The 25034-nt window shown below is 38.4% G+C and overlaps 1 protein-coding gene across 1 annotated transcript in view; it reads left to right on the top strand.

The window, feature by feature from the left end:
- Positions 1-25034, top strand: part of TTN (titin) — a 268972-nt gene that overhangs the window by 172580 nt on the left and 71358 nt on the right. Inside the window, exons 231-277 of the mRNA XM_070241291.1 lie at positions 1667-1764; positions 2431-2599; positions 2699-2965; positions 3072-3338; positions 3431-3709; positions 3801-4209; positions 4314-4438; positions 4541-4807; positions 5596-5865; positions 5955-6257; positions 6353-6655; positions 6926-7113; positions 7204-7318; positions 7425-7709; positions 7807-7958; positions 8648-8795; positions 8939-9116; positions 9430-9551; positions 9645-9932; positions 10042-10338; positions 10456-10642; positions 11122-11237; positions 11332-11631; positions 11832-12131; positions 12225-12330; positions 12437-12633; positions 12725-13030; positions 13129-13407; positions 13998-14297; positions 14402-14704; positions 14815-15177; positions 15493-15795; positions 15927-16226; positions 16704-17000; positions 17102-17386; positions 17476-17769; positions 19380-19679; positions 19797-20105; positions 20194-20384; positions 20784-21213; positions 21972-22280; positions 22414-22562; positions 22649-22681; positions 22774-22903; positions 22993-23292; positions 23386-23703; positions 24702-24998. Of these exons, the coding sequence (XP_070097392.1) occupies positions 1667-1764; positions 2431-2599; positions 2699-2965; positions 3072-3338; positions 3431-3709; positions 3801-4209; positions 4314-4438; positions 4541-4807; positions 5596-5865; positions 5955-6257; positions 6353-6655; positions 6926-7113; positions 7204-7318; positions 7425-7709; positions 7807-7958; positions 8648-8795; positions 8939-9116; positions 9430-9551; positions 9645-9932; positions 10042-10338; positions 10456-10642; positions 11122-11237; positions 11332-11631; positions 11832-12131; positions 12225-12330; positions 12437-12633; positions 12725-13030; positions 13129-13407; positions 13998-14297; positions 14402-14704; positions 14815-15177; positions 15493-15795; positions 15927-16226; positions 16704-17000; positions 17102-17386; positions 17476-17769; positions 19380-19679; positions 19797-20105; positions 20194-20384; positions 20784-21213; positions 21972-22280; positions 22414-22562; positions 22649-22681; positions 22774-22903; positions 22993-23292; positions 23386-23703; positions 24702-24998 (11532 nt within the window). The remainder of the gene's footprint in view (positions 1-1666; positions 1765-2430; positions 2600-2698; positions 2966-3071; positions 3339-3430; positions 3710-3800; positions 4210-4313; positions 4439-4540; positions 4808-5595; positions 5866-5954; positions 6258-6352; positions 6656-6925; positions 7114-7203; positions 7319-7424; positions 7710-7806; positions 7959-8647; positions 8796-8938; positions 9117-9429; positions 9552-9644; positions 9933-10041; positions 10339-10455; positions 10643-11121; positions 11238-11331; positions 11632-11831; positions 12132-12224; positions 12331-12436; positions 12634-12724; positions 13031-13128; positions 13408-13997; positions 14298-14401; positions 14705-14814; positions 15178-15492; positions 15796-15926; positions 16227-16703; positions 17001-17101; positions 17387-17475; positions 17770-19379; positions 19680-19796; positions 20106-20193; positions 20385-20783; positions 21214-21971; positions 22281-22413; positions 22563-22648; positions 22682-22773; positions 22904-22992; positions 23293-23385; positions 23704-24701; positions 24999-25034) is intronic.

The following is a 25034-nucleotide window of genomic DNA, read 5'->3' as shown; positions in this document are numbered from 1 at the left end:
TTCATTTGCAACTCTTTGATAACAAAAGAAAACCTTTTTGCATGCCCTTCTTGGCCTAACTGCATTTCTTGGGAACTTACCATATCAATACTGACATACGCTGATCTTTTAGATGTTTAATAAAAAGTCCTTCTTCTACATCTGGTCTGATAAGGACAGACTGATCACTTTTCACTATGCTTCTCACTGAGTAGTGAGCAGACGGGGCTCTTTGTCTACTTGGGGTAAGCCTACTGTAGGAATATCCTCATACAGATGAGGACAAATTGAATTAAAAAGACAAGAAGGGAGCCATGATAAAAATTTTTTAAAAAAGAAAATGAAAGCAATTTCCACTTGGAAGGAAAATGAATCCTCAGGTTTGGGGAACAACTAGAAAATGAGCAGGAAATTTCATTTGAATAGGAGCCTGCTAGAGGTCTGCTGTCATATCATAAAGCCCATTCGCATAATGCTGTCTTTGAGAATAAGAATGGATAAGAAGATGGAAGCCTTGATTCTTTGAGACCTATGAATGAAGAGAGCTCTAATGGTTTTTAGCATTACCTCTTCCTCTGGTGAAAAACATAGTGTCTTTTCTCAAAGTGCCACTTGCTACCTCGTTTTTTCATTCATTCCTTTGTCCAGTGATAACGCTTTTCACGGCAAATTTTGCGCAATATTTACTGTTTAGTTTAATTGCTTCCCATCTGTCAACAGCTACAAAATAGTGGCTTTGACTGTGCTTCCATGCATCTTCCATGCAACTTTTTTATTCTTTCCACTTTGTGCTTGCTCTGCTTTAGCTTATGACAGAGTAGCTTCTTGGGTCTCCTTCTTCATTTTGTCATCCACTCTGTCTCCACTCCAAGAAGGCACAGCTACAATGAGCTTATCTTCAAGCCTATTAGCCAGCACTTGAGTCCCAGAATCTCACTCATCAAGAAAGGTCATCTTGGGAAGGACTCACAAGGAGCCCTGAAAGAAGGAAGGGCAAGGGGCAGCTGTCTGATCCTATACATCTGCTGACTTAATTCTGGAGATAAATGAAACGAGAGATGTAAAAAACACAAGTCACCCTCTTGTACAAAACACATTGCTTTGTTGCACTAATAGATTTTATGACTGACTTATATGTAATATCTTTCAAGCTGATAAAAAAAAAAGCTGAATTATGTAATTTCAATTGCCAACTCATGCCTCTTAGCCATAAACAAGACTGGTCATAGTGCCTCAAGCTACATTATCATTGAATTCTACTAATTTCTCAAAGATTATGCTGGCTGCATTAAATAAGATAATGTTTCTTTGCTACTTATGTTTCCTTTGACAATATCAGCTTTCAACTGTGGAGCAATATCAGTGAAGATTTTTCTTCCAGCTGTCATTCAGAAGAACTGAGCTGGCGATAAGTAGATAGATAAGATAGCTAGCTAGCTAGCTAGCTCGCTAGATAAATAGAATGAGTTGGACATATAGTATGCCACACAATTTTATGAAAACTACAGAGATATGTAAAAAAGCAAAGTATCATACCCGAATGGAAGATCCAAGTGATTTCAAAGTCAGCTGCAGCCTGTTAAGGAAAGGTTCTGCAAAAGATGCACTTTTTCTTAACATGTACCACAGTAATGTTAGAGTAAATTCTAGAAACCTCATTTTGAATTCTGATGACCTTCTCTTACAGCTCCGCATGTGGAATTCTTAAGACCACTCACCGATCTTCGAGTTAAAGAAAAAGAAATGGCTCGATTTGAGTGTGAACTCTCCCGAGAAAATGCCAAGGTCTGTGATTGCATAGTTGCTATCTTGTATTGTCAGAGAACTTTGTTTCCTTTTGGTCTGGCCAAAATGGAAAAATAAAGTTAGTCAAACCTATCTCTGATCATCACTTTCCTTTTAAAGATTATTACTTTAGTATGAAATGCATACTTGACTTAATTGTTCTTTTTTTAGTATTATTCATTTACTATTACTTGAAAAACACTGGACTCACAATCAAGAGATTTAGATATTATTAGTTTGAACCGTATAAAATTGCTGTTTTCTTAGGTTAAAAACAATCAATATCAGCAATTTCATATGTCTCAACTAAGTACTTTTGGGTGTCATTAACAACCATTGGCAAGTCAACATTGAGTCAGTCTGTACCTGTGGAAAACAAAGGAATTGGTCTGCATGATCTCTAAGGCCCTCTATGGCTCTAAACTTATGTGATCTCATTATTTTTAACAATTGATAATAGTATCAGAGCAACTCACTTAATAACTGAAGAAGTTTGTTCTTGCTTTTTTGGGTTTAGTTGAATTTGTATTTATCACTTTGGTTCTTCATATTATCAGTCGTGTTGGTTGCTTTCAGAAAAACTCAGGATCATAGTTCCTCTTAAGGACACACATGTAAAGGAACAATAAGAAAACTGATAAAAGTATTTATTTATCTTAAATATAGGTTCACTGGTTCAAAGATGGTGCTGAAATTAAAAAGGGCAAAAAATATGATATTATATCTAAGGGAGCTGTGCGCATTCTGGTCATCAACAAATGTCTACTTGATGATGAAGCAGAATATTCCTGTGAAGTAAGGACAGCAAGAACTTCTGGCATGCTGACAGTAGTGGGTAAGAGTAAAGTCTTTCTTTATGGAAGTATAGGTGTTGGGAAGAAAATAATAATTTCCAGTTTAACTCAATGTTTTTTTATTATTATTATTCCCGCAGAAGAAGAAGCTGTCTTTACCAAAAATCTTACCAACGTTGACGTTAGTGAAACAGACACTATAAAACTGGTTTGTGAAGTCTCCAAGCCTGGAGCAGAAGTGACTTGGTACAAAGGGGATGAAGAGATCATTGAAACAGGAAGATATGAAATACTTACTGATGGGCGAAAGAGAATCCTGATCATTCAGAACGCTCACCTTGAGGATACTGGCAACTACAACTGCCGACTCCCAAGTTCTCGAACTGATGGCAAAGTCAAAGTACATGGTAGGAAAATTACAATGAGTAATATTTTATTTTAAGAAATTCATACTTGTTGCATTTAAAGTACAAATGCTTAAGTTTTCGATATCTTGCAACTTCTTCTTTCCAGAACTTGCTGCTGAATTTATCTCAAAGCCTCAAAACCTTGAAATACTTGAAGGAGAAAAGGCTGAATTTGTCTGCTCTATATCAAAGGAAAGCTTTGAAGTCCAATGGAAGAGAGACGATAAGACACTTGAATCTGGAGATAAATATGACGTTATTGCTGATGGCAAAAAGAGGATCCTAGTTGTGAAAGATGCCACGTTACAAGATATGGGCACTTACGTAGTCATGGTTGGGGCCGCCAGAGCAGCAGCTCACTTGACAGTAATTGGTAAGTTTGTTTCTGCTTCTTGGGTTTACTTACATTTCTATCTACCACTTTGGTCCTTCTTCATACTAAAAAGTCTCATTGGTTGCTTTCAGAAAAACTCAGGATCATAGTTCCTCTTAAGGACACCCGTGTGAAGGAACAACAAGAAGTCATCTTCAACTGTGAAGTCAATACTGAAGGTGCCAAAGCCAAATGGTTCAGAAATGATGAAGCCATATTTGATAGTTCAAAATACATTATTCTCCAAAAAGACCTGGTCTACACCCTCAGGATTAGAGATGCACGATTAGATGATCAAGCCAACTATAGTGTGTCTCTGACCAATCATAGAGGTGAAAATGTTAAGAGTGCAGCCAATCTAATAGTAGAAGGTAAGTCACTTATATGGCTTTAGAGAATTTTTAAACCAGTTCGTATTATGAAAACAATTAAAATCAACCTTATTCTTCTCCTTTACAACAGAGGAAGACCTTAGGATTGTTGAGCCTCTTAAAGATATTGAAACAATGGAGAAGAAATCTGTCACATTCTGGTGCAAGGTGAATCGTCTCAATGTAACACTAAAGTGGACCAAAAATGGAGAAGAGGTGGCTTTTGACAACCGTGTTTTATACAGAATTGATAAATATAAGCACTCTCTAATCATTAAAGACTGTGGCTTCCCAGATGAGGGTGAATACATCGTCACTGCTGGACAAGATAAATCTGTTGCTGAGCTTCTCATCATAGAAGCCCCTACAGAATTTGTGGAACACTTGGAAGACCAGACAGTCACTGAGTTTGATGATGCTGTCTTCTCCTGCCAGCTCTCCAGAGAGAAAGCAAATGTAAAATGGTACAGAAATGGGAGGGAAATCAAAGAAGGCAAAAAGTAAGTGAAAGCTTCTTAATCTCTATTTCTGTAGCCGTATATACACTTTTGACAACTGAGTGGTCCTTATGCAAGCTTACCAATCACTCAACCTCTTCTTTTAGATACAAATTTGAAAAAGATGGAAGTGTACATCGACTCATTATAAAAGATTGCAGGCTGGATGATGAATGTGAATATGCTTGTGGAGTGGACGACAGGAAGTCTAGAGCTAGACTTTTTGTGGAAGGTACATTTTGATGAAAGAACCATTTTAATATTAGTACCAGTTTTTAAAAGTTGTTAATCCAAATACAAACCTGTTTGTATTTATTTCACATTTTCTTTTCAGAAATCCCTGTTGAGATCATCAGGCCTCCCCAAGATATTCTTGAAGCTCCTGGTACTGATGTTGTCTTTTGGGCTGAGCTCAACAAAGATAAGGTGGAAGTCCAATGGCTAAAAAATAACATGATTATTGTCCAGGGTGACAAACACCAAATGATGAGTGAAGGAAAGATACACAGGCTACAGATTTGTGACATTAGGCCACGTGACCAGGGTGAATACAGATTTATTGCTAAAGACAAAGAAGCCAGAGCTAAGCTTGAACTGGCAGGTAAGTCCCTTTCTTTTATTTTCAAATATTCTCACAATATCACAGATACTGTGTAAGTTTCAGATTTCATAGTTAGTTAATGATAGAATGCTTGTGAAAGCCTTTAATTTCTATTAAGCCCTATCCACACGTTAACTATTCTAATTCCTTTTACTACAAAATGTCCTCAGTAAGAGGAAATTGATGGCAATTCCTCTTTACATGCTAGAACCTCGAACAGTTTCTGGCACACAGTGGCCGTTCATTAATTCCTAGAATTAACCTATCACCCTTAGAATCTTCCTAGCAAACCCAGACCTGGAGATAGCCCCTTTCTCTTCTACTTTCCAAACCTCTGTGTGGCCTCCTAGGTCTTTTCGCATCCTGACCCAAGCTTCCAAGACATCCTTATAGGTTGTCATTATGAAAAGGCCATTAGTGTACCTCTTAAACATGAGAAAAAGTTTTTCTGCTTTATCTTGAAGTATGAGATGCCCACTTTATTAAAAAAAAAAAAAAGAAGAAGAACAACGTATTTTGCACTATGTTTAATCCTCTATTATTTTTGGCAAAGAATGGAGATTTCATGTTTTGCATCATCCTTGATCCTCTATTCTCCAGAGTCTGATAATTTGAAAAATAAGCTATGGGAACTCTAAGTCAGTTAGTGTTCTCTGCTGTAAAGTTACTGTGACATAATGCCAAGGTTATGTAACCAATATTTGCTAACAAATGCATAGTAAAGAAGCTTGGTGTAGCTAGACTACAATAAATAACTTAAAGCATTCGCATGTTATTTTTCTCACTAGCTGCACCTAAAATCAAGACAGCTGATCAAGATCTTGTGGTTGATGTTGGCCAGCCTCTGACAATGGTGGTGCCCTATGATGCCTACCCCAAAGCAGAAGCTGAGTGGTTTAAAGAAAATGAAGCTCTGTCTTCAAAAACTGTTGATACTACAGCTGAAAAAACTTCTTTCAGAATTTTAGAAGCCAAGAAAGGAGACAAAGGAAGGTATAAAATTGTGCTTCAGAACAAACATGGAAAAGCAGAAGCCTTCATCAATTTACAAGTTATTGGTAAGCCCTTGAGTCACTTGGACTTGATTGGCAAAGCACAACCACAAGCATGATAACACACTAAAAAAAAATTTATTTGTAAATTTCAGATGTTCCTGGGCCAGTACGTAACTTAGAAGTGACAGAAACACTTGATGGTGAAGTGAGCCTCGCTTGGGAAGAACCATTAACTGATGGTGGAAGCAAAATCATAGGTTATGTTGTTGAAAGACGTGACATCAAGAGAAAGACCTGGGTTCTGGCCACTGACCGTGCAGACAGTTGTGAGTTTACTGTCACTGGACTACAAAAAGGAGGAGTTGAATACCTATTCCGTGTGAGTGCAAGAAACAGAGTTGGCACTGGTGAACCAGTAGAAACTGCCAATCCTGTGGAAGCAAGGAGTAGATATGGTAAGAAGTTTTTAAGTAAATTGCAAACTAGCTTATCTCTGCTTTTATCCCTGATATAACCCAAAGCCCATGTTTTCTTCTGTGATGAAATCCAGACGTTCCAGGCCCTCCTTTGAATGTGACCATCACAGATGTGAATAGATTTGGTGTCTCACTGACATGGGAACCACCAGAGTATGATGGAGGGGCTGAGATCACAAATTACATCATTGAATTAAGAGACAAAACTTCTATCAGATGGGACACTGCCATGACAGTAAAAGCTGAAGACTTGTCTGCAACTGTCACTGATGTGGTGGAAGGACAGGAGTATAGTTTCCGGGTCAGAGCCCAAAACCGAATTGGAGTTGGAAAACCAAGTGCAGCCACACCTTTCGTCAAAGTTGCTGATCCAATTGGTAAGTCCATTAAAAAAAGAAATAATTACTTCATGAAATCCAGAAATTAGGCCTATCAATTAAAATAAGTCAAATTAAATAAAAGTTAATGAAAAGGCAGAACATCAGAAAAATTTGAACAAAATCATAGAAATCCAGACTGTGCCTACTTTATTCCGTGAATTTAGTAAGCCTGATATTTTAATAGAGATGATGGAAATGATTACAGCATTGTCTTAATAAATTGTCACTGAATTAACCAATATGCTTCAACTCTTTCTTCCATTCCAGAGAGACCAAGTCCTCCTGTGAACCTAAGTTCCTCAGATCAGACTCAGTCATCAGTTCAGCTCACATGGGAACCTCCTCTGAAAGATGGAGGAAGCCCAATATTGGGCTACATAATTGAGCGATGTGAAGAAGGAAAAGATGAGTGGATTCGTTGCAATAAGAAACTTGTCCCTGAACTGACTTACAAGGTGGGGCATTTGCATCTAAGAAAAATATTCAGTGTACGATCATGGACTTAACTGTATATGTTTTTTACAAATATTGATTCATAATTTTAGGTTACTGGATTACAAAAAGGAAATAAATATTTATATCGAGTATCTGCAGAAAATGAAGCTGGTGTTTCAGATCCATCTGAAATTCTTGGTCCTCTAACTGCTGATGATGCATTTGGTAAATGGATATTTTATTTTTAGATTTGGGGATAGCATAAAGCTACTGTGGGGTACCAGGGACTTAAATGTAGTACTGGAAACTCATTAATTTTTCTTCTTGGTAGCTGAACCAACAATGGATTTAAGTTCATTTAAAGATGGTCTGGAAGTTATTGTCCCGAACCCTATCAAGATCCTGGTTCCAAGTACAGGCTATCCAAGGCCAACTGCAACCTGGGCGTTTGGAGATAAAGTACTAGAAGCAGGGGACCGTGTGAAAATGAAAACCTTATCTGCCTATGCTGAACTGGTCATTTCTCCAAGTGAACGTCCAGACAAGGGCATTTATACACTGAAATTAGAAAATCGTGTGAAAGCAATTTCTGGGGAAATTGATGTCAATGTAATTGGTAAGGAACTAAACTTGTTATCTAAGGTGATTTGACAGTATTAACAAATACTAGTTCAAGCTATTAATGATATTGACTTCTGACTGCATTATTTCAGCTCGCCCAAGTGCACCCAAAGAACTGAAATTTGATGACATAACCAGGGACTCAGTACATTTGACTTGGGAACCACCAGATGATGATGGAGGAAGTCCATTAACTGGATATCTTGTTGAAAAGCGAGAAGTCAACCGGAAAACATGGACTAAAGTGAGTTTTGAGCAGCAGTGCACCAACTCCAGAAGAGACGGTGGGGGAAATCCCAGAATGCTGGGGCACCATGCAAAGTTTATAGGTCTTTACATTTACCTTGCTGAAAAAGCGCCAAAAACTTTTTAAAATGCATTGAAGCTAATGCTTCCTGAGGTGGTTCAACCAGGATTTGGTATTATTGCCGTATTTTGTGAGCCTTACGAAATTTTCAGCTAGGTTTGTTAAAAAATAAAACAAAACATACTTACTCACTTGATACCTGATAAGTATCCAAATGCCCCTATTAAGCCATAAGCCATTCTAAGGACACTAAATACTTAACTCCCTGGTGGTCATACTTCTCACTCCGCTATATTGCCTTAGTTAGCCTAATCTGCCATTTTTTCCTCCTCAGTGTATACTCATTAGTATTCTTCCCTTGATTTAAAATCGTATTTCTAATAATCAAGCTGGTAGAAAGAATCAACAGATTGTTTGCCACTTATTTAATGTGTACCAACTATGAAACAGTTTCACCTTATTTTAAGGGTCAAATATTACTATGTGTTTTAATTTGCAATTTCTCCCTAATGTGAAATTAATATAATAATAATCCTCAGCGTTCAAAACAACTTCCATTTGTATCCCTGCTCACGGTAAAAATCTTTTGACTTGGGCAACTAATTAACTGTATTTCTGTGTCCCAGGTTATAGACTCTGTGACTGACCTAGAATTCACAGTTCCTGATCTTGTTCAAGGAAAAGAATATTTATTTAAAGTCTGTGCTCGTAACAAGTGTGGCCCTGGAGAACCTGCATATGTTGATGAACCTGTAAATATGTCAGCTCCTGCAAGTGAGTACATTCTGGATAATTCCTTACCTAGCCTCTTGTTACCTGTCTCTGTTTTTAGACCTGGAGTTGAAGTTATGGGTTGGCAATATGCAGATTTCACAGTTGGCCTATCTAAGTCTGACGCTCTCTTTAAAATGTTACAGCGGTACCTGACCCACCAGAGAATGTTAAATGGAGAGATCGAACAGCCAAGAGCATCTTCCTAACATGGGATCCACCTAAATATGATGGGGGTTCACGCATCAAAGGATATATAGTTGAAAAATGTCCACGTGGTTCTGATCGATGGGTTGCCTGTGGGGAACCAGTTGCAGAAACAAGGTAGGTTTTTTAATTCTTTGGTACAAGAATAAATGTTTACTGTTACTCACTTAAATGAAAGTATTCTTTTGGAAAATCTAAATACTCGCTTTTTTCATTGAGAATTCCCCTGATGTGCCATCTGATTTTAAAAAGTGCTCCTGAACTTGGCCCCTACTCAGGGTTTTCATTAGTTACAATATTGAAGCAATCCAGAGTTAATTTAGAGAATAATATTATATCAAGAGTATGCATTTTGGAAAGATTATGAATACTACACAGTGGGATAGATTATAGACGTTATAGTAAAATATCCTATGATGTTTTCTGACAGAATGGAAGTGACAGGCCTTGACGAAGGCCAGTGGTATTCCTACCGTGTGAAGGCCTTGAATAGGCAAGGTGCCAGCAAACCAAGCAAGCCCACAGATGAAATCCAGGCTGTGGACGCACAGGGTATTTATTTTTGGTTTCTGTATTATCAACCAGGCCTCTGACTTTAATTCTGCCTGAACTTGCTAATATAGTAAATGATCTTTTCCAATTCAGAGGCTCCAGAAATTTTCCTCGACGTGAAGCTCCTTGCTGGTCTCACTGTAAAGGCAGGAACTAAGATTGAACTTCCTGCCACTGTCACTGGAAAACCTGAACCTACAATAACTTGGACGAAGGCTGACACGCTTCTGAGGCAGGACAAAAGAATCACCATTGAAAATGTTCCTAAAAAATCCACCGTGACTATCGTCGATAGCAAGAGAAGTGACACTGGCAGATACATTATCGAGGCTGTGAACGTCTGTGGTCGGGCCACTGCCGTGGCAGAAGTGAACGTCTTAGGTAAAGGAGGCTCTCATTTTAAAAATGGGCAAACTCATTTCAGCTACTTTTAAAATAAAACTATTAACAAAATATGGGTTTTTTTCTGAGTGTGTAATGTCATCCACAGATAAACCTGGACCACCAGCTGCTTTTGACATCACAGAAGTGACCAACGAGTCATGTCTTCTAACATGGAACCCACCACGAGATGATGGTGGATCTAAAATCACAAACTATGTTGTGGAGAGAAGAGCAGCTGACAGTGATATGTGGCACAAGCTCTCATCAACTGTCAAGGATACAAAATTCAAGGCAACCAACTTAATCCCCAATAAAGAATACCTCTTCAGAGTTGCTGCAGAAAACATGTATGGTGTTGGTGAACCAGTTCAGGCCACTCCAATAACAGCCAAATATCAGTTTGGTAAGTTTCTCCTTAATCAGTTGACAAAAAAAAAGGATGTTTGTGTCAAACTTGGATTTAGGTCTCGTATTTATATACATAGGACGTATAATACTTATATCATTATCCTGTCAATAGATCCACCTGGACCTCCAACTCGCCTTGAACCTTCTGATATCACTAAAGATGCAGTGACTCTCACATGGTGTGAGCCAGATGATGATGGTGGCAGCCCAATCACTGGATATTGGGTTGAAAGATTAGATCCTGATACTGATAAATGGGTTAGGTGCAATAAGATGCCAGTAAAGGACACAACATACAGGTAGAATCTCCATCAAGATGTTAAAACAGCTGTATATACAAATTTTCATTCTTTAGCATTATTTTTGATTATACATGATTATGTATTACTATAAAATTTTTAATTATTTTACTTATATTTCCTATTACCATATAATTTCAAAAATGATATAAATTTCATTCAAGGACACATTTCTTAATTTCTTACTCTAAAATATTAACTTTCTTGACGTTTCAAAGTATTTGGTCCTCCAGTATATTATATGTATATACAAATATATATAATAATGATCATTATTATAAACATTATAATTAGATTGGTACATTTGGCCAAATCTAAAGTATGTGACAGTTAAGAGGCAATTTTAAATGTATACTGAAATATTTTTAGTTAAATTTCCATATCAGTTTTCACAATTTAAATAAATTAGCTCCTATGTAACATAAACAGAGAAGTTTCTGCTTTCATGTTACTCAACTCTTACTTTGTTCCTAATTCAGAGTGAAAGGGCTCACCAATAAGAAAAAGTACAGATTCCGTGTGTTGGCTGAAAATCTTGCTGGACCTGGAAAACCAAGTCGATCAACAGAACCGATCTTAATAAAAGATCCCATAGGTATTATTTACCTATTTTTCTGTGGTTACTTTGAAGCTTATATTAGCTCCTTTTTTACAAACCTAAATAATGATTTCATTCCATTGGCTTGCAGACCCTCCATGGCCCCCTGGAAAACCAACTGTGAAAGATATAGGCAAAACGTCAATAATGCTGAATTGGACAAAGCCAGAACATGATGGAGGGGCAAAGATTGAGTCTTACGTCATTGAAATGCTAAAGACTGGAACAGAGGACTGGGTCCGAGTGGCTGAAGGGGTTCCCACCACTCAGCATTTGCTCCCGGGGCTCATGGAAGGTCAGGAATACTCATTCCGAGTTAGAGCTGTGAACAAGGCCGGGGAAAGTGAACCCAGCGAACCCAGTGACCCTGTGCTTTGCCGGGAGAAGCTATGTAAGTCACTATTGATGTCTGGGGTATATAAATTCTTCTGAACTATATCTGAGAACTACAATAAGAGAAAATATGAAAAACTCATTACGAGATTATTTCATCCTTGATAGATGATTTCCTAGTGACTACTAGAGAATTTAGTGAAGATTGAATATTGCACAATAAAAAACTGAATCTGTTTTTCTTTTTTTCTTCTTCAGATCCTCCATCACCACCTCGCTGGCTTGAAGTTATTAATATCACAAAAAATACAGCAGACCTAAAGTGGACAGTCCCTGAGAAAGATGGAGGGTCCCCCATCACCAACTACATCGTGGAAAAGAGAGATGTGAGGCGAAAAGGCTGGCAAACGGTGGACACGACCGTCAAGGACACCAAGTGCACAGTAACCCCACTGACAGAGGGCTCCTTATATGTGTTCCGAGTCGCTGCAGAAAATGCCATAGGACAAAGCGACTACTGTGAAGTCGAGGACTCCGTCCTGGCCAAAGACACTTTCAGTATGCTCTCTAGCTTAATCTTTGTGACACTATTTGTAGTGGATTATCACTTTTCCCTTTGGGTTTCCTAACCATTGAATATTTTGCCTTCAGCCACACCTGGACCACCCTATGCTCTGACAGTGGTTGATGTGACGAAACGACATGTTGACCTGAAGTGGGAACCACCTAAAAATGATGGTGGAAGACCAATACAGAGGTAGAATTTTAATTAATTCAGAAAGAATAATTTACACTCAGCTGAAAATTCTTAACTTTGTTTTTTCTCTTAATGCTAATGAAATACTTTGTTTTTTTTTCAATAGATATGTCATTGAGAAGAAAGAAAAGTTAGGCACCCGTTGGGTGAAAGCTGGAAAGACCTCAGGACCCGACTGTAACTTCAGAGTAACTGATGTCATTGAAGGAACAGAGGTCCAGTTTCAGGTTCGGGCAGAAAATGAAGCTGGAGTTGGTCATCCAAGTGAACCCACGGAAATCCTGTCAATTGAAGATCCAACAAGTGAGTAGTGCTGATACAAAGGAGATACCAAGGATATCGTCTAGAGCTTAATGGTAAGATTGCGGATGAGCATGTTTCACCCTTTTTTCAGGTCCTCCTTCACCTCCCCTTGACCTGCATGTGACTGATGCTGGGAGAAAGCACATTGCCATTGCTTGGAAGCCTCCAGAGAAAAATGGTGGAAGCCCTATTATAGGATACCATGTTGAAATGTGTCCAGTAGGCACTGAAAAATGGATGCGAGTTAATTCTCGCCCAATAAAAGACTTGAAATTCAAGGTTGAAGAAGGCGTTGTTCCTGACAAGGAATATGTTCTGAGAGTGAGAGCTGTCAATGCTGTTGGTGTCAGTGAGCCATCTGAAATCTCCGAAAATGTGGTTGCCAAAGACCCAGATTGTAAGAACACAGTTTCTTTTATAATTAATAAAATAGGCTTTACTCATGCATTGCATTTTGACATATTCTTTTTCCCTCTTCTGGATCCTATCTTACAGGCAAGCCAACAATTGATCTGGAGACTCACGACATTGTTGTTATTGAAGGTGAAAAGTTAAGCATTCCTGTTCCCTTCAGAGCTGTCCCAGTTCCAACCGTTAGTTGGCATAAAGATGGCAAAGAAGTTAAAGCAAGTGATAGATTAACAATGAAGAGCGATCACATCTCTGCACACCTCGAAGTTCCCAAGAGTGTCCATGCAGATGCTGGAGTTTACACCATTACACTGGAGAATAAGCTTGGCTCAGCAACTGGCTCAATCAATGTCAAAGTCATAGGTAATCATTCTGTGAAGAAACACCAGACATTCTTCATGTGTTGGGAAAATTAGTTAACTTTGCGGCGTTAGTATAAATGGCTTCATGAGTTGGCCATTTGTAAACTAATTGTCCTTTCACATTATTTTTCCCATATGAGAAGCAAGGCAATTCTAAAGAGATGAAATTGTTAGTTATACCCTGATTAGACTAATTTTTTTCTGTGTAATTATTTGCATGTGAAGAACTAATTCAGATAAAAGCATACCGAAAGAATGCTTAAATAACCAATATTCATTCATTAATTGTATTTACATTTTTCCATAGTGTCCTCAACCAGGGGTAGTAACATTTTTCTCTCCCCTCCCCCCCAACATAGATGGTGTTTGGAAATTTGGGAGTCCAGTTTTCCTTGGAACAAAGATTTGGGGGGAGCTACTGACATTTAGTAGTTGGGGGCCAAGGTTGCTAAATGGCCTGCCATGTAAAGGATGCTCCAGCACATCAAAGATTATTCCCCAAAAACTGTGAATAGTCCAACTTGGAAAGTGTACTATCAATACACTGACTTTTCAGATTACAATAATAACTATCAATTCTATTTCTAACAGGCCTACCTGGACCATGCAAAGATATTAAAGCAAGCGACGTGACCAAGAGTTCTTGTAAATTAACCTGGGAACCTCCAGAATATGATGGTGGAAGCCCAATTCTTCATTATGTCCTGGAACGCAGAGAAGCTGGGAGGAGGACATATATACCAGTCATGTCTGGTGAGAACAAACTGTCCTGGACTGTAAAAGATCTCATACCAAATGGTGAATACTTCTTCCGTGTTAAGGCTGTCAACAAGATTGGTGGAGGCGAATATATTGAACTGAAAAATCCAGTCATTGCTCAAGATCCAAAGCGTAAGTTTGGGCTTGGAAGTAATATAGCTAGGAATTAATGTGCAATTTTTTTATTTTAAGAAGATGAGTTTCCCTATATTAACAGTTTTTCTCTTGTTCTTCAGAGCCCCCTGATCCACCTGTAGATGTTGAGGTTCATAATCCTACAGCAGAGGCAATGACTATTACATGGAAGCCACCTTTGTATGATGGAGGGAGCAAGATAATGGGTTACATCATAGAGAAGATTGCTAAGGGTGAAGAGAGATGGAAGAGATGTAATGAACACCTGGTACCCGTCCTGACCTATACAGCAAAAGGACTCGAAGAGGGAAAGGAATACCAGTTCCGTGTGCGAGCAGAAAATGCTGCCGGTATCAGTGAACCTTCTCGGGCCACTCCTCCAACCAAAGCTGTAGATCCTATTGGTAAGTTTTGTTTAATGAGGTTGCCATTTTCCCATTGTAAAATAAATAAGAATAATGTTTTATCAGATATTTTAATCAGAATTGAAAACAGTTGTTTTTAATCATTACAGATGCCCCAAAAGTCATTCTGAGATCAAGCCTAGAAGTGAGACGAGGTGATGAAATAGCACTCGATGCAACTATTTCTGGGTCACCTTACCCAACTATTACATGGATAAAGGATGAAGAAATTATTACACCAGAGGAAATTAAGAAGCGAGTAGCACCCATGGTTAGGAGGAGGAGGGGTGAAGTTCAAGAAGAAGAACCATTTGTCCTGTCTCTGACGGAGCGTTTGAGCATTGACAATAGTAAAAAAGGAGAATCTCAACTACGCGTCCGAGATTCTATTCGACCTGACCATGGCCAATATATGATCAAAGCTGAAAATGACCATGGTATTGCAAAAGCTCCTTGCACTGTCAGTGTGCTAGGTGAGTAAGTAAAACTACCCTTCCCAATGGAAGAAAGTCTATGTAAGAGTTTTAGTAAAACACAAAAATGAAGTGTTTTGGGGGAGTTAAAAGAAGTGGGAAATAGCTTCATTAAGATACCTTCAGTCTCATTTTCTTTTCCAGGCTATGTAAAAGAAATTAACCGACCATGTTATTCATTAGCTAATGTGATACAAAGATAGGCAATGTAGAAAAAGCAGAAGCTTATTTCAGAGGAGCATATTAACATTTACATTTTCCATTGCAACCATTTCTACACAAATTTTTAATCACCGCTCTCTTTTGAAATATTAGATACACCAGGACCACCGATCAACTTCGTATTTGAAGATGTTAGAAAGAACTCAGTCGTCTGTAAATGGGAACCACCCCTTGATGATGGTGGCAGTGAAATTATAAACTACACTTTGGAAAAGAAAGACAAGACAAAACCTGACTCCGAATGGATTGTTGTCACTTCAACACTTAGACATTGCAAATATCCAGTGACAAAGCTGATTGAAGGAAAAGAGTACCTCTTCCGTGTAAGAGCGGAAAATAGGTTTGGACCTGGACCACCATGTGTTTCAAAGCCACTTATAGCTAAAGATCCATTTGGTAAGGTCCTTACAGCATCTAGATTTGGCCTTTTTATCATATGCATTGGTATATACATTATCACAACTTGTAAACTTGAATTTTTATGTCATACTAGGGAACTAATTCAAATATGTTATTTATTTTATCAGAACCACCTGATGCACCCGATAAGCCTATTGTGGAAGATGTTACCAGCAACAGTATGCTAGTGACATGGAATGAACCAAAAGATAATGGAAGCCCCATCTTAGGTTACTGGCTTGAAAAACGTGAGGTTAATAGTACACATTGGTCCCGTGTCAACAGAAACCTCCTCAATTCTTTGAAGACCAATGTAGAAGGCCTATTAGAGGGACTCACCTATGTCTTCAGAGTATGTGCTGAAAACGCAGCTGGACCTGGAAAGTTCAGTCCCCCTTCAGATCCCAAAACAGCACGTGATCCAATCGGTAAGTAATTCCTTACAAAGAAAGTGGGGTACAGCATGGTGACTGTAATTAACAGTACTGTACTATATACTTGAAAGTTCTTAAGAGAGTAGATCTTAAATGTTATCACTACCCAAAAAACGGTAACCATGTGAGGGGACGGAGGTGTTAACTAACATTATTGTGGTAATCATTTTGCAATATATACGTGTATCAAATACTTGTGTTGTACACATAAATCATATATTTTATATGTCAATAATATCTCAATAAAGCTGAAAAAAATCAAAATACTAGCAATGGCTACAGACTCATACTGAGATTGCAATATAAAATTTTCAGCATCTGTATATATAATTTAAAAGTTTCACACAACAACACTTACCCATATTACATGCAATGCATTGTGAAAAAAAAGAAGAAAGTGGGATAGAGTAAGCTATGTAACATTTCAAAACCGTCAGTGAGTTTCAATTTGTATGTCTCCATTCATTCTAGCTCCACCTGGGCCACCTGTCCCAAGAGTCGCTGACACAAGCTCTACAACCATTGAACTCGAATGGGAACCCCCAGCTTTCAATGGTGGTGGGGAAATTATTGGTTACTTTGTCGATAAGCAGCTGGTTGGCACAAATGAATGGTCACGCTGCACAGAGAAGATGATCAAGGCCCGTCAGTACACGGTCAGAGAAATCCGAGAGGGTGCTGATTACAAACTTCGAGTGAGTGCTGTCAATGCTGCAGGTGAAGGACCACCTGGAGAGACAGAACCTGTTACTGTGGCTGAACCAAAAGGTACTTAAGAATTATATGAATAATATAATGGATATTTTCCCATATGGGGTCATTTTTTTACATCTTTCTTGGGCTAACGTATGATTGTTCTCTTTCAACAGAGCCTCCCACTGTGGAACTAGATGTTTCTGTCAAGGCTGGAATACAAATAATGGCTGGGAAGACTCTTAGAATTCCAGCTGTGGTAACTGGTCGTCCAGTGCCTACAAAAGTATGGACAATAGAAGAAGGGGAGCTGGATAAAGACCGTGTTGTAATAGAGAATGTTGGAACCAAATCTGAACTAATTATCAAGAATGCATTGAGAAAAGATCATGGCAGATATGTGATTACAGCTACCAATAGCTGTGGTTCCAAATTTGCAGCCACCAGGGTAGAAGTTTTTGGTAAGGAATGTTACATGGATTTTCATAAGATTTTCCCAAGTGATACTATCTTATTGCATTGATTTTTTTCCTGTTGTTTTACTTTTCAGATGTCCCTGGTCCAGTTCTTGACTTAAAACCTGTTGTAACAAACAGAAAGATGTGTCTGCTTAACTGGTCTGATCCAGAAGATGATGGAGGAAGTGACATCACGGGCTTTATTATTGAAAGAAAAGATGCTAAGATGCATACTTGGAGACAACCAATAGAGACTGACAGATCTAAATGTGACATCACAGGTCTCCTTGAGGGACAAGAATATATGTTCCGTGTGATTGCCAAGAACAAGTTTGGCTGTGGCCCTCCTGTTGAAATAGGACCAATTCTTGCAGTTGATCCACTAGGTAAAAGAGACGGTTTTCATGGTGTTTGTAAAGTAAATACTGTTTGCTTGCAGTCATGTAATTTATTTATTGAGCCTTATAAATAAGGTCTCAAGACTTAAAGCTAGAGACTAATAAGAAAGGTAAATCAAATAACTACCAGCAACTTTAAGAATACCATATTTGTTATAATTTCAGTGTAATTTTTGGCTCAGTGTAATTTTGCAAAACCATGCATCGCTTTGTGTACTGAAAAACCTGAATCTATTAGAACTTAGCAATGCCCTAAAAATCGTTTAGAAATATTACATCTTTTCAATAGATGTAATACATCTATTGTAATACACTAGAGTAATTAATTTAATAGACTAGTAGTTAAAAAGAGTTCATTTTTTTGAAAGATTACAAGACAGATAACTGCCTTAGCATAAATGCCTTAGTCTTCCTTTAGCCCCAAGTAGTCCCCACACTGGAAGGATACAGAGACCAGAAACCAGAATGAGCCACCAGAGAATAGAAAACCAGCCAAAGGAAATTTCCTTGACTAATATGAACAAATATGAAACCTTCAAATTGCACAAACTTGGTAAAGCACATTGACATCCCATCCAGTAAAGCAAAGTCTTTGATGATGACCCATTTCCCAAGAGACAGAGGAGTTATTCCTCTACGACCACCACTATCCTGCCAAAAAAAAAGAAAGGAAATTTCATCCCCACTGTAACAGCTCATCTCAGAATGTCCCCTAGACCTGCAGCTGTGCCAGAGGTATCAGAACAGACTTGGGCTTCCAGTGAAAAGCTCTGCTTCTGGTTGCAGTAATAGTCAGCCGGAGTGGATTGGGTCTAGTTTCACCATTCAAAGCTTACTTTTTCTGTTTTGTCCTTTGGGACACAAAACTACAGCAGTATTACATAAATTCTCTTTCCACCCTATTTTAAACCCACATCTGAGGTAACATGGTTCTAAGTGTGTTCAGTAGATGTATCCACTGTCCGTTAATAAGAGGAAACACGTTGCTCTCAGCTGGTCATCCAAAGCAAAACTTCACAGACCTGCTCTCCTAGTTCATTAGCATTAGAAACTCTCCCAGTGACAGGTAAAACATCTAAAATGTTAAATATAAAAAAAGTATTCATTCCCCTTGATTTATTTATTTATTTATTTATTTATTTATTGAGGAAGATTAGCCCTGAGCTAACATCTGCTGCCAATCCTCCTCTTTTTGCTGAGGAAGACTGGCCCTGAGCTAACATCCATGCCCATCTTCCTCTACTTTATATGTGGGACGCCTACCACAGCATGGCTTGCCAAGCGGTGCCATGTCTGCACCCGGGATCTGAACCGGCAAACCCCAGGCCGCTGAAGCGGAACGTGCTCACTTACCCGCTGCACCACAGGGCGGCCCCTCCCCTTGATTTATTTTTAATCAATAATCTTGACTGTAAAAATTCTGCCTATATGAATGCCCATAATTCTGGTAATGGAGATGTTTTGAGAAAGATTTTAAAGATGGATATAAGGTTATCCAACAGAAACTTATTTTCCACAAAATTAATTTAAAGTGAAATATCATTTCTTATATGAATATTTATTTCATGCTTGTCCTTTCAACTTGCCTCTTGTTAAAGGTCCTCCAACGTCTCCTGAGAGGCTCACATATACAGAAAGGACGAAGTCCACTATCACCCTGGACTGGAAAGAGCCCCGTAACAATGGTGGCAGCCCCATCCAAGGCTACATCATTGAAAAACGGCGTCACGATAAACCTGACTTTGAAAGAGTTAACACGCGACTCTGCCCAACCACATCTTTTCTGGTTGAAAATCTTGACGAACACCAAATGTATGAATTCCGTGTCAAAGCCGTCAATGAAATTGGTGAAAGTGAACCATCCTTGCCTCTTAATGTGGTCATACAAGATGATGAAGGTGTGGAATCTGAACATAATAATTTTAATGCACTTTACAGTGCTGCCTTTATCTCATAGGTTAAGCAAACATCCTTATGACTTTGCTATTTTTTTTCTATTTCGCTTCTCTTTGCAGTGCCTCCAACTATTAAGTTGCGCCTGGCTGTTCGAGGAGACACTATCAAAGTTAAGGCAGGAGAGCCTGTTAACATCCCCGCAGATGTGACAGGCCTTCCAATGCCTAAGATTGAGTGGTCCAAGAATGAAACTGTGATTGAAAAACCCACTGACGCACTTAAGATAACAAAGGAAGAAGTATCCCGAAGTGAGGCAAAGACTGAGCTTAGCATTCCCAAAGCAGTCCGGGCAGACAAAGGCACTTACACAGTTACTGCTTCCAATCGCCTTGGCTCAGTGTTCCGAAATGTTCACGTTGAAGTATATGGTAAGTGACATGCTTTTTTATATCAAAATGAAATCCAATGTCTGTTTAAGAATTGCCTTCTCAGTCTCCTCTGTTGGTTCCTTTCCAGATCGTCCATCCCCACCAAGAAATCTTGCTGTTACTGACATTAAAGCTGAATCTTGCTACTTGACTTGGGATGCTCCTCTAGACAATGGTGGCAGTGAAATTACCCATTATGTCATTGACAAACGTGATGCAAGTAGGAAGAAGAGTGAATGGGAGGAAGTCACCAACACTGCTGTAGAGAAGAGATATGGGGTAAACTCTTCTAAATATTTTCTTATACACATTAAAAGGATATGACTCTGAATTAACACTGTTCTAGCAAAACCTTGGAATTTAATGATTAAACTCAAAATCACAAGCTTTATTATAGTTTTTAGCACCATGCACATAAGGTCACTTAGTAAATACTGTTGGATATATGGATCCTCGTTTACTTGAGAGATCCACTATTAGGTACAATAAGTTTACATATTCTCATTTTAAAAGGCTTTCTCCATGTTTGAGTCTATATATTTTAAAACTATGCATTTATTTGAGCTTATAGATTTATTTCTTTTTATAGTCTTCCCTACCAAAATAACGAATTTTAAAATAAGTGAAAATCAAAGTAGTATATAGTTTTTATGAAATTACTATTCATCTGATTTCTAGATCTGGAAACTTATCCCCAATGGTCAGTATGAGTTCCGAGTAAGGGCAGTGAATAAATATGGAATCAGTGATGACTGCAAATCAGATAAGGTGGTCATTCAAGATCCTTATCGCCCACCTGGACCTCCGGGAAAACCAAAAGTCTTGGAGCGCACCAAAGGGTCGATGCTAGTGAGCTGGACTCCTCCTTTGGACAATGGCGGCTCTCCAATTACTGGCTACTGGCTGGAGAAGAGAGAAGAGGGAGGTGCCTACTGGTCACGTGTTAGCCGAGCACCAATAACTAAAACGGGATTGAAAGGCGTGGAATTTAATGTTCCTCGTTTGATTGAAGGCGTTAAATACCAGTTCAGAGCAATGGCAATAAACGCTGCAGGAGTTGGCCCTCCCAGTGAACCATCAGATCCGGCTGTTGCAGGAGATCCTATATGTAAGCATGCTTCCATCGCTGGAATTTATAAAGGGCAAAGCCACTAAATGCATAATTCTGCTCTTAAATTTCTTATATTTTTCTATGCCAAATTATTTTATTTATTAAAGTAAAAAGTTTCATTCTTACATAGACCATGAGAAATATATATGTATTGTATTTATGTGTGTGTATATATATACATACTATGCACATATATCCATATATGTGTATACATACACACATATATACACACACATACATAAAATCACATAGTTTTTCAACTCTTGGATTAAGCCTACTATTTTATGAGGAATCACAATAATAAAGACCCTGGACTATAAGCTCCTCTCTGCTCCCATACCTTAATAAACTTCTGTCTCCTTAGATCCTGTGGAAATTCTCTCTCCCACTAAACAATTAGACGCTCCAGTAGAAGTTCAACAAAAAGCAAAATGCTAACTTTTCAGTAATATTTATTGAACAAAGATATAAGATTGCCAAGCACAGTCTGTGAGGTCAAATAAAAGAAATTCTTCTGAAAGATCTATGAGCCGATCAGTTCAAAATTTTAAATACCATGATCTTAATGTTACTTTCATTTGCTTATGTTTCTCTTCTCTAGAAGGTCATTCTTTTAGTATTCCTATTTTAATATTTTAATAGATTAAAAATAAAATATGACCATGTATAGTAAAACATTCTTATACATATAAAATCTTATATAAATCTAGCATTCTATCAGCTCCAAAATTTGATATATATTTTTTTCTTATTAGACCCACCTGGGCCACCTTCTTGCCCAGAGGTCAAAGATAAAACAAAGTCAAGCATCTCGCTAGCATGGAAACCTCCAGCCAAAGATGGTGGCAGTCCCATCAAAGGATACATTGTAGAAATGCAAGAGGAAGGTACTACTGACTGGAAAAAAGTAAATGAACCAGACAAACTTCTAACTACCTGTGAATGTGTGGTGCCGAATTTGAAAGAACTCAGGAAGTACAGATTCAGAGTAAAAGCTGTCAATGAAGCTGGTGAATCTGAACCAAGTGATACAACTGGAGAGATCCCTGCCACTGATATTCTAGGTACTAGTCCTTATTCCATTTATGTATTCATCTTCTGATCTCATTATGAAATTGATTAATTTACTGAAGATGTATTAATTACTGCTTTGAAAAAGGTGAGCTAAATCCTGTTATACTATTCATGATATTACAGAGGTACCAGAAGTTTTCATTGACATTGGAGCACAGGACTGTCTGATTTGTAAAGCTGGCTCACAGATTAGGATTCCTGCTGTCATCAAGGGACGCCCAACACCAAAATCATCTTGGGAATTTGATGGAAAGGCAAAGAAGGCATTGAAGGTAAGAAAATTATAATTCTCTGCATTTCCCTTTGAACCACTCTAAGGAACATTTACACTACAACTGACTATCTTCTTTTCCAATAGGATGGAGTTCATGACATACCTGAAGATGCACAGGTAAAAACAAGAACTAAAATAATTCAGAATATGGTTGACTTCAATGCTGCGACTATTTCATTCAATGTAAGACTACTATTTTCTTTGTACAGCTGGAGACTGCTGAAAACTCATCAGTAATTATTATTCCGGAGTGTAAACGATCTCATTCAGGCAAATACAGCATCACAGCCAAGAATAAAGCAGGACAAAAGACTGCAAATTGCAGAGTTAAAGTCATGGGTAAGAAAGATTTTAGAAGTTACTATGGAATAAGAACAAATGATTTTAAACAAAGTAACATCGCTTATATTGTGATTTGCATCCAACAGATGTACCAGGCCCACCCAAAGATCTGAAAGTCAGTGACATCACAAGGGGTAGTTGCAGACTTTCATGGAAGATGCCAGATGACGATGGAGGAGACAGGATCAAGGGTTATGTTATTGAGAAGAAGACTATTGATGGAAAAGCCTGGACTAAAGTCAATCCAAACTGTGGAAGCACCACATTTGTGATTCCTGATCTCATCTCTGAACAGCAGTATTTCTTCCGCGTGCGTGCAGAAAACCGTTTTGGTATTGGTGCACCTGTGGAAACCATTCAGAGGACCACTGCCAGAGATCCAATATGTAAGTTTTAAAATCTAAGATTAAAATAGCTTGTCAAACTTGAAATATATTGTTATAAATAATGCTTAATACTTCTTTTAACTCTTTTTAAAGATCCTCCTGATCCCCCTATTAAACTCAAGATTGGCCTCATAACAAAGAACACAGTACACCTGTCATGGAAACCCCCAAAGAATGATGGGGGCTCCCCTGTCACCCACTATATTGTTGAGTGTCTTGCATGGGACCCTACTGGGAAAAAGAAAGAAGCATGGAAACAGTGCAATAAGCGTGATGTGGAAGAACTGGAATTTACCGTGGAAGACCTCGTGGAGGGAGGGGAATATGAATTCAGAGTCAAAGCTGTCAACGCTGCCGGAGTCAGCAAACCTTCAGAAACTGTGGGCCCTGTGATTGTCAAAGATCAGACATGTAAGTACCAACACATTAACAGAGAATGTCTTCTTAATGAATGCTGTCCTAGATATTTAAGAGTAGTCCAAAATAAAGATATACCTACACATCAGGGAAGCTGCCATGGGTTGAGTGTGGACATGGGCACATTACTCAATCACTCATTCCCTCAACTTCCACAGAATTATTATATTTCCTTACATATTACCTTTCCTTTATTTAAAGGAGATGATGTTTGGAATTTCCACACTATAATTTTCTCCATGGCAGGCTGTTTTACTGATCAGAAGTTAAAGCAATTCCTCTGCATGCTCCTCAAAAGGAGCAAAATGTAGAAGTAACCAGTTATCTGCTCAGCAACTACTGAGACCCATTTGTCTTCACCATCAAATTTCTTTTCTTCTATTTGAGAAAAAGATATGTTTTAATAGATAAAATATACACCCAAATATGGTAACAATTCTCCCTTTAATTATTGTTACCGTCACTACTACTGTGTATTGTCTAGTTCTGTCTTCTAACTTTAGGAGGGCTGCAGTCACTACCCTCTTTGCTATTCTTATACTAAATTTATGGAAGATGGAAAATTGCTTTCCCTCTACTAGCAGTTATATTTCTTAAGAGGGGAATTCATCTCAGAATGAACATAGTGGGTCCCCTCATAACTCTGCATGAATATTAGAGGTAATATCATGACAGAACTCCCAAACCTAAACTACTACAATCTTCACTTCTTTCTGCCCTTTTGTCAGAATATATACTTGCATAATGATACTAGGTAAGAGAGAGGCAATAGCTGATAGACAGCCATGTGCAGATCCAGTAAAGGATGATGGCCACATGTACCTGCTCCCAAATTGATGCAATAGTGTTGAAGACAGATCTGTCCTTATATTGGGCTGAGCTACAAAAGCCTGCCTGTAATAGATCCCAATAGCTTTACAGTCACTGTGAAATCTACTTTCTATCCTTCAGTACTTTATGTTCCTAATGACAACTTCTGTTTAATAATACAGGCCCACCATCAATTGAGCTCAAAGAATTTATGGAGGTTGAAGAAGGAACTGATGTCAACATAGTGGCCAAAATTAAAGGTGTGCCATTCCCAACACTAACCTGGTTTAAAGCGCCTCCAAAGAAGCCTGATAACAAAGAACCTGTTGTCTATGACACCCACGTCAACAAAGTGGTGGTGGATGATACTTGCACCTTAGTTATTCCACAGTCTCGCCGGAGTGACACTGGCTTATATACTATCACAGCCGTGAATAACCTGGGAACAGCATCAAAGGAGATGAGACTGAATGTCCTTGGTAAAGATTGCATGGTTTTATTAAAATGACATGTTA

This window comes from Equus caballus, chromosome 18 (genome assembly GCF_041296265.1).
Source record: "Equus caballus isolate H_3958 breed thoroughbred chromosome 18, TB-T2T, whole genome shotgun sequence".
In the NCBI taxonomy this organism is placed as follows: Eukaryota; Metazoa; Chordata; class Mammalia; order Perissodactyla; family Equidae; genus Equus; species Equus caballus.
The sequence above is the reverse complement of the archived record's forward strand: the minus strand, read 5'-3'. Positions and strand labels throughout refer to the sequence as shown.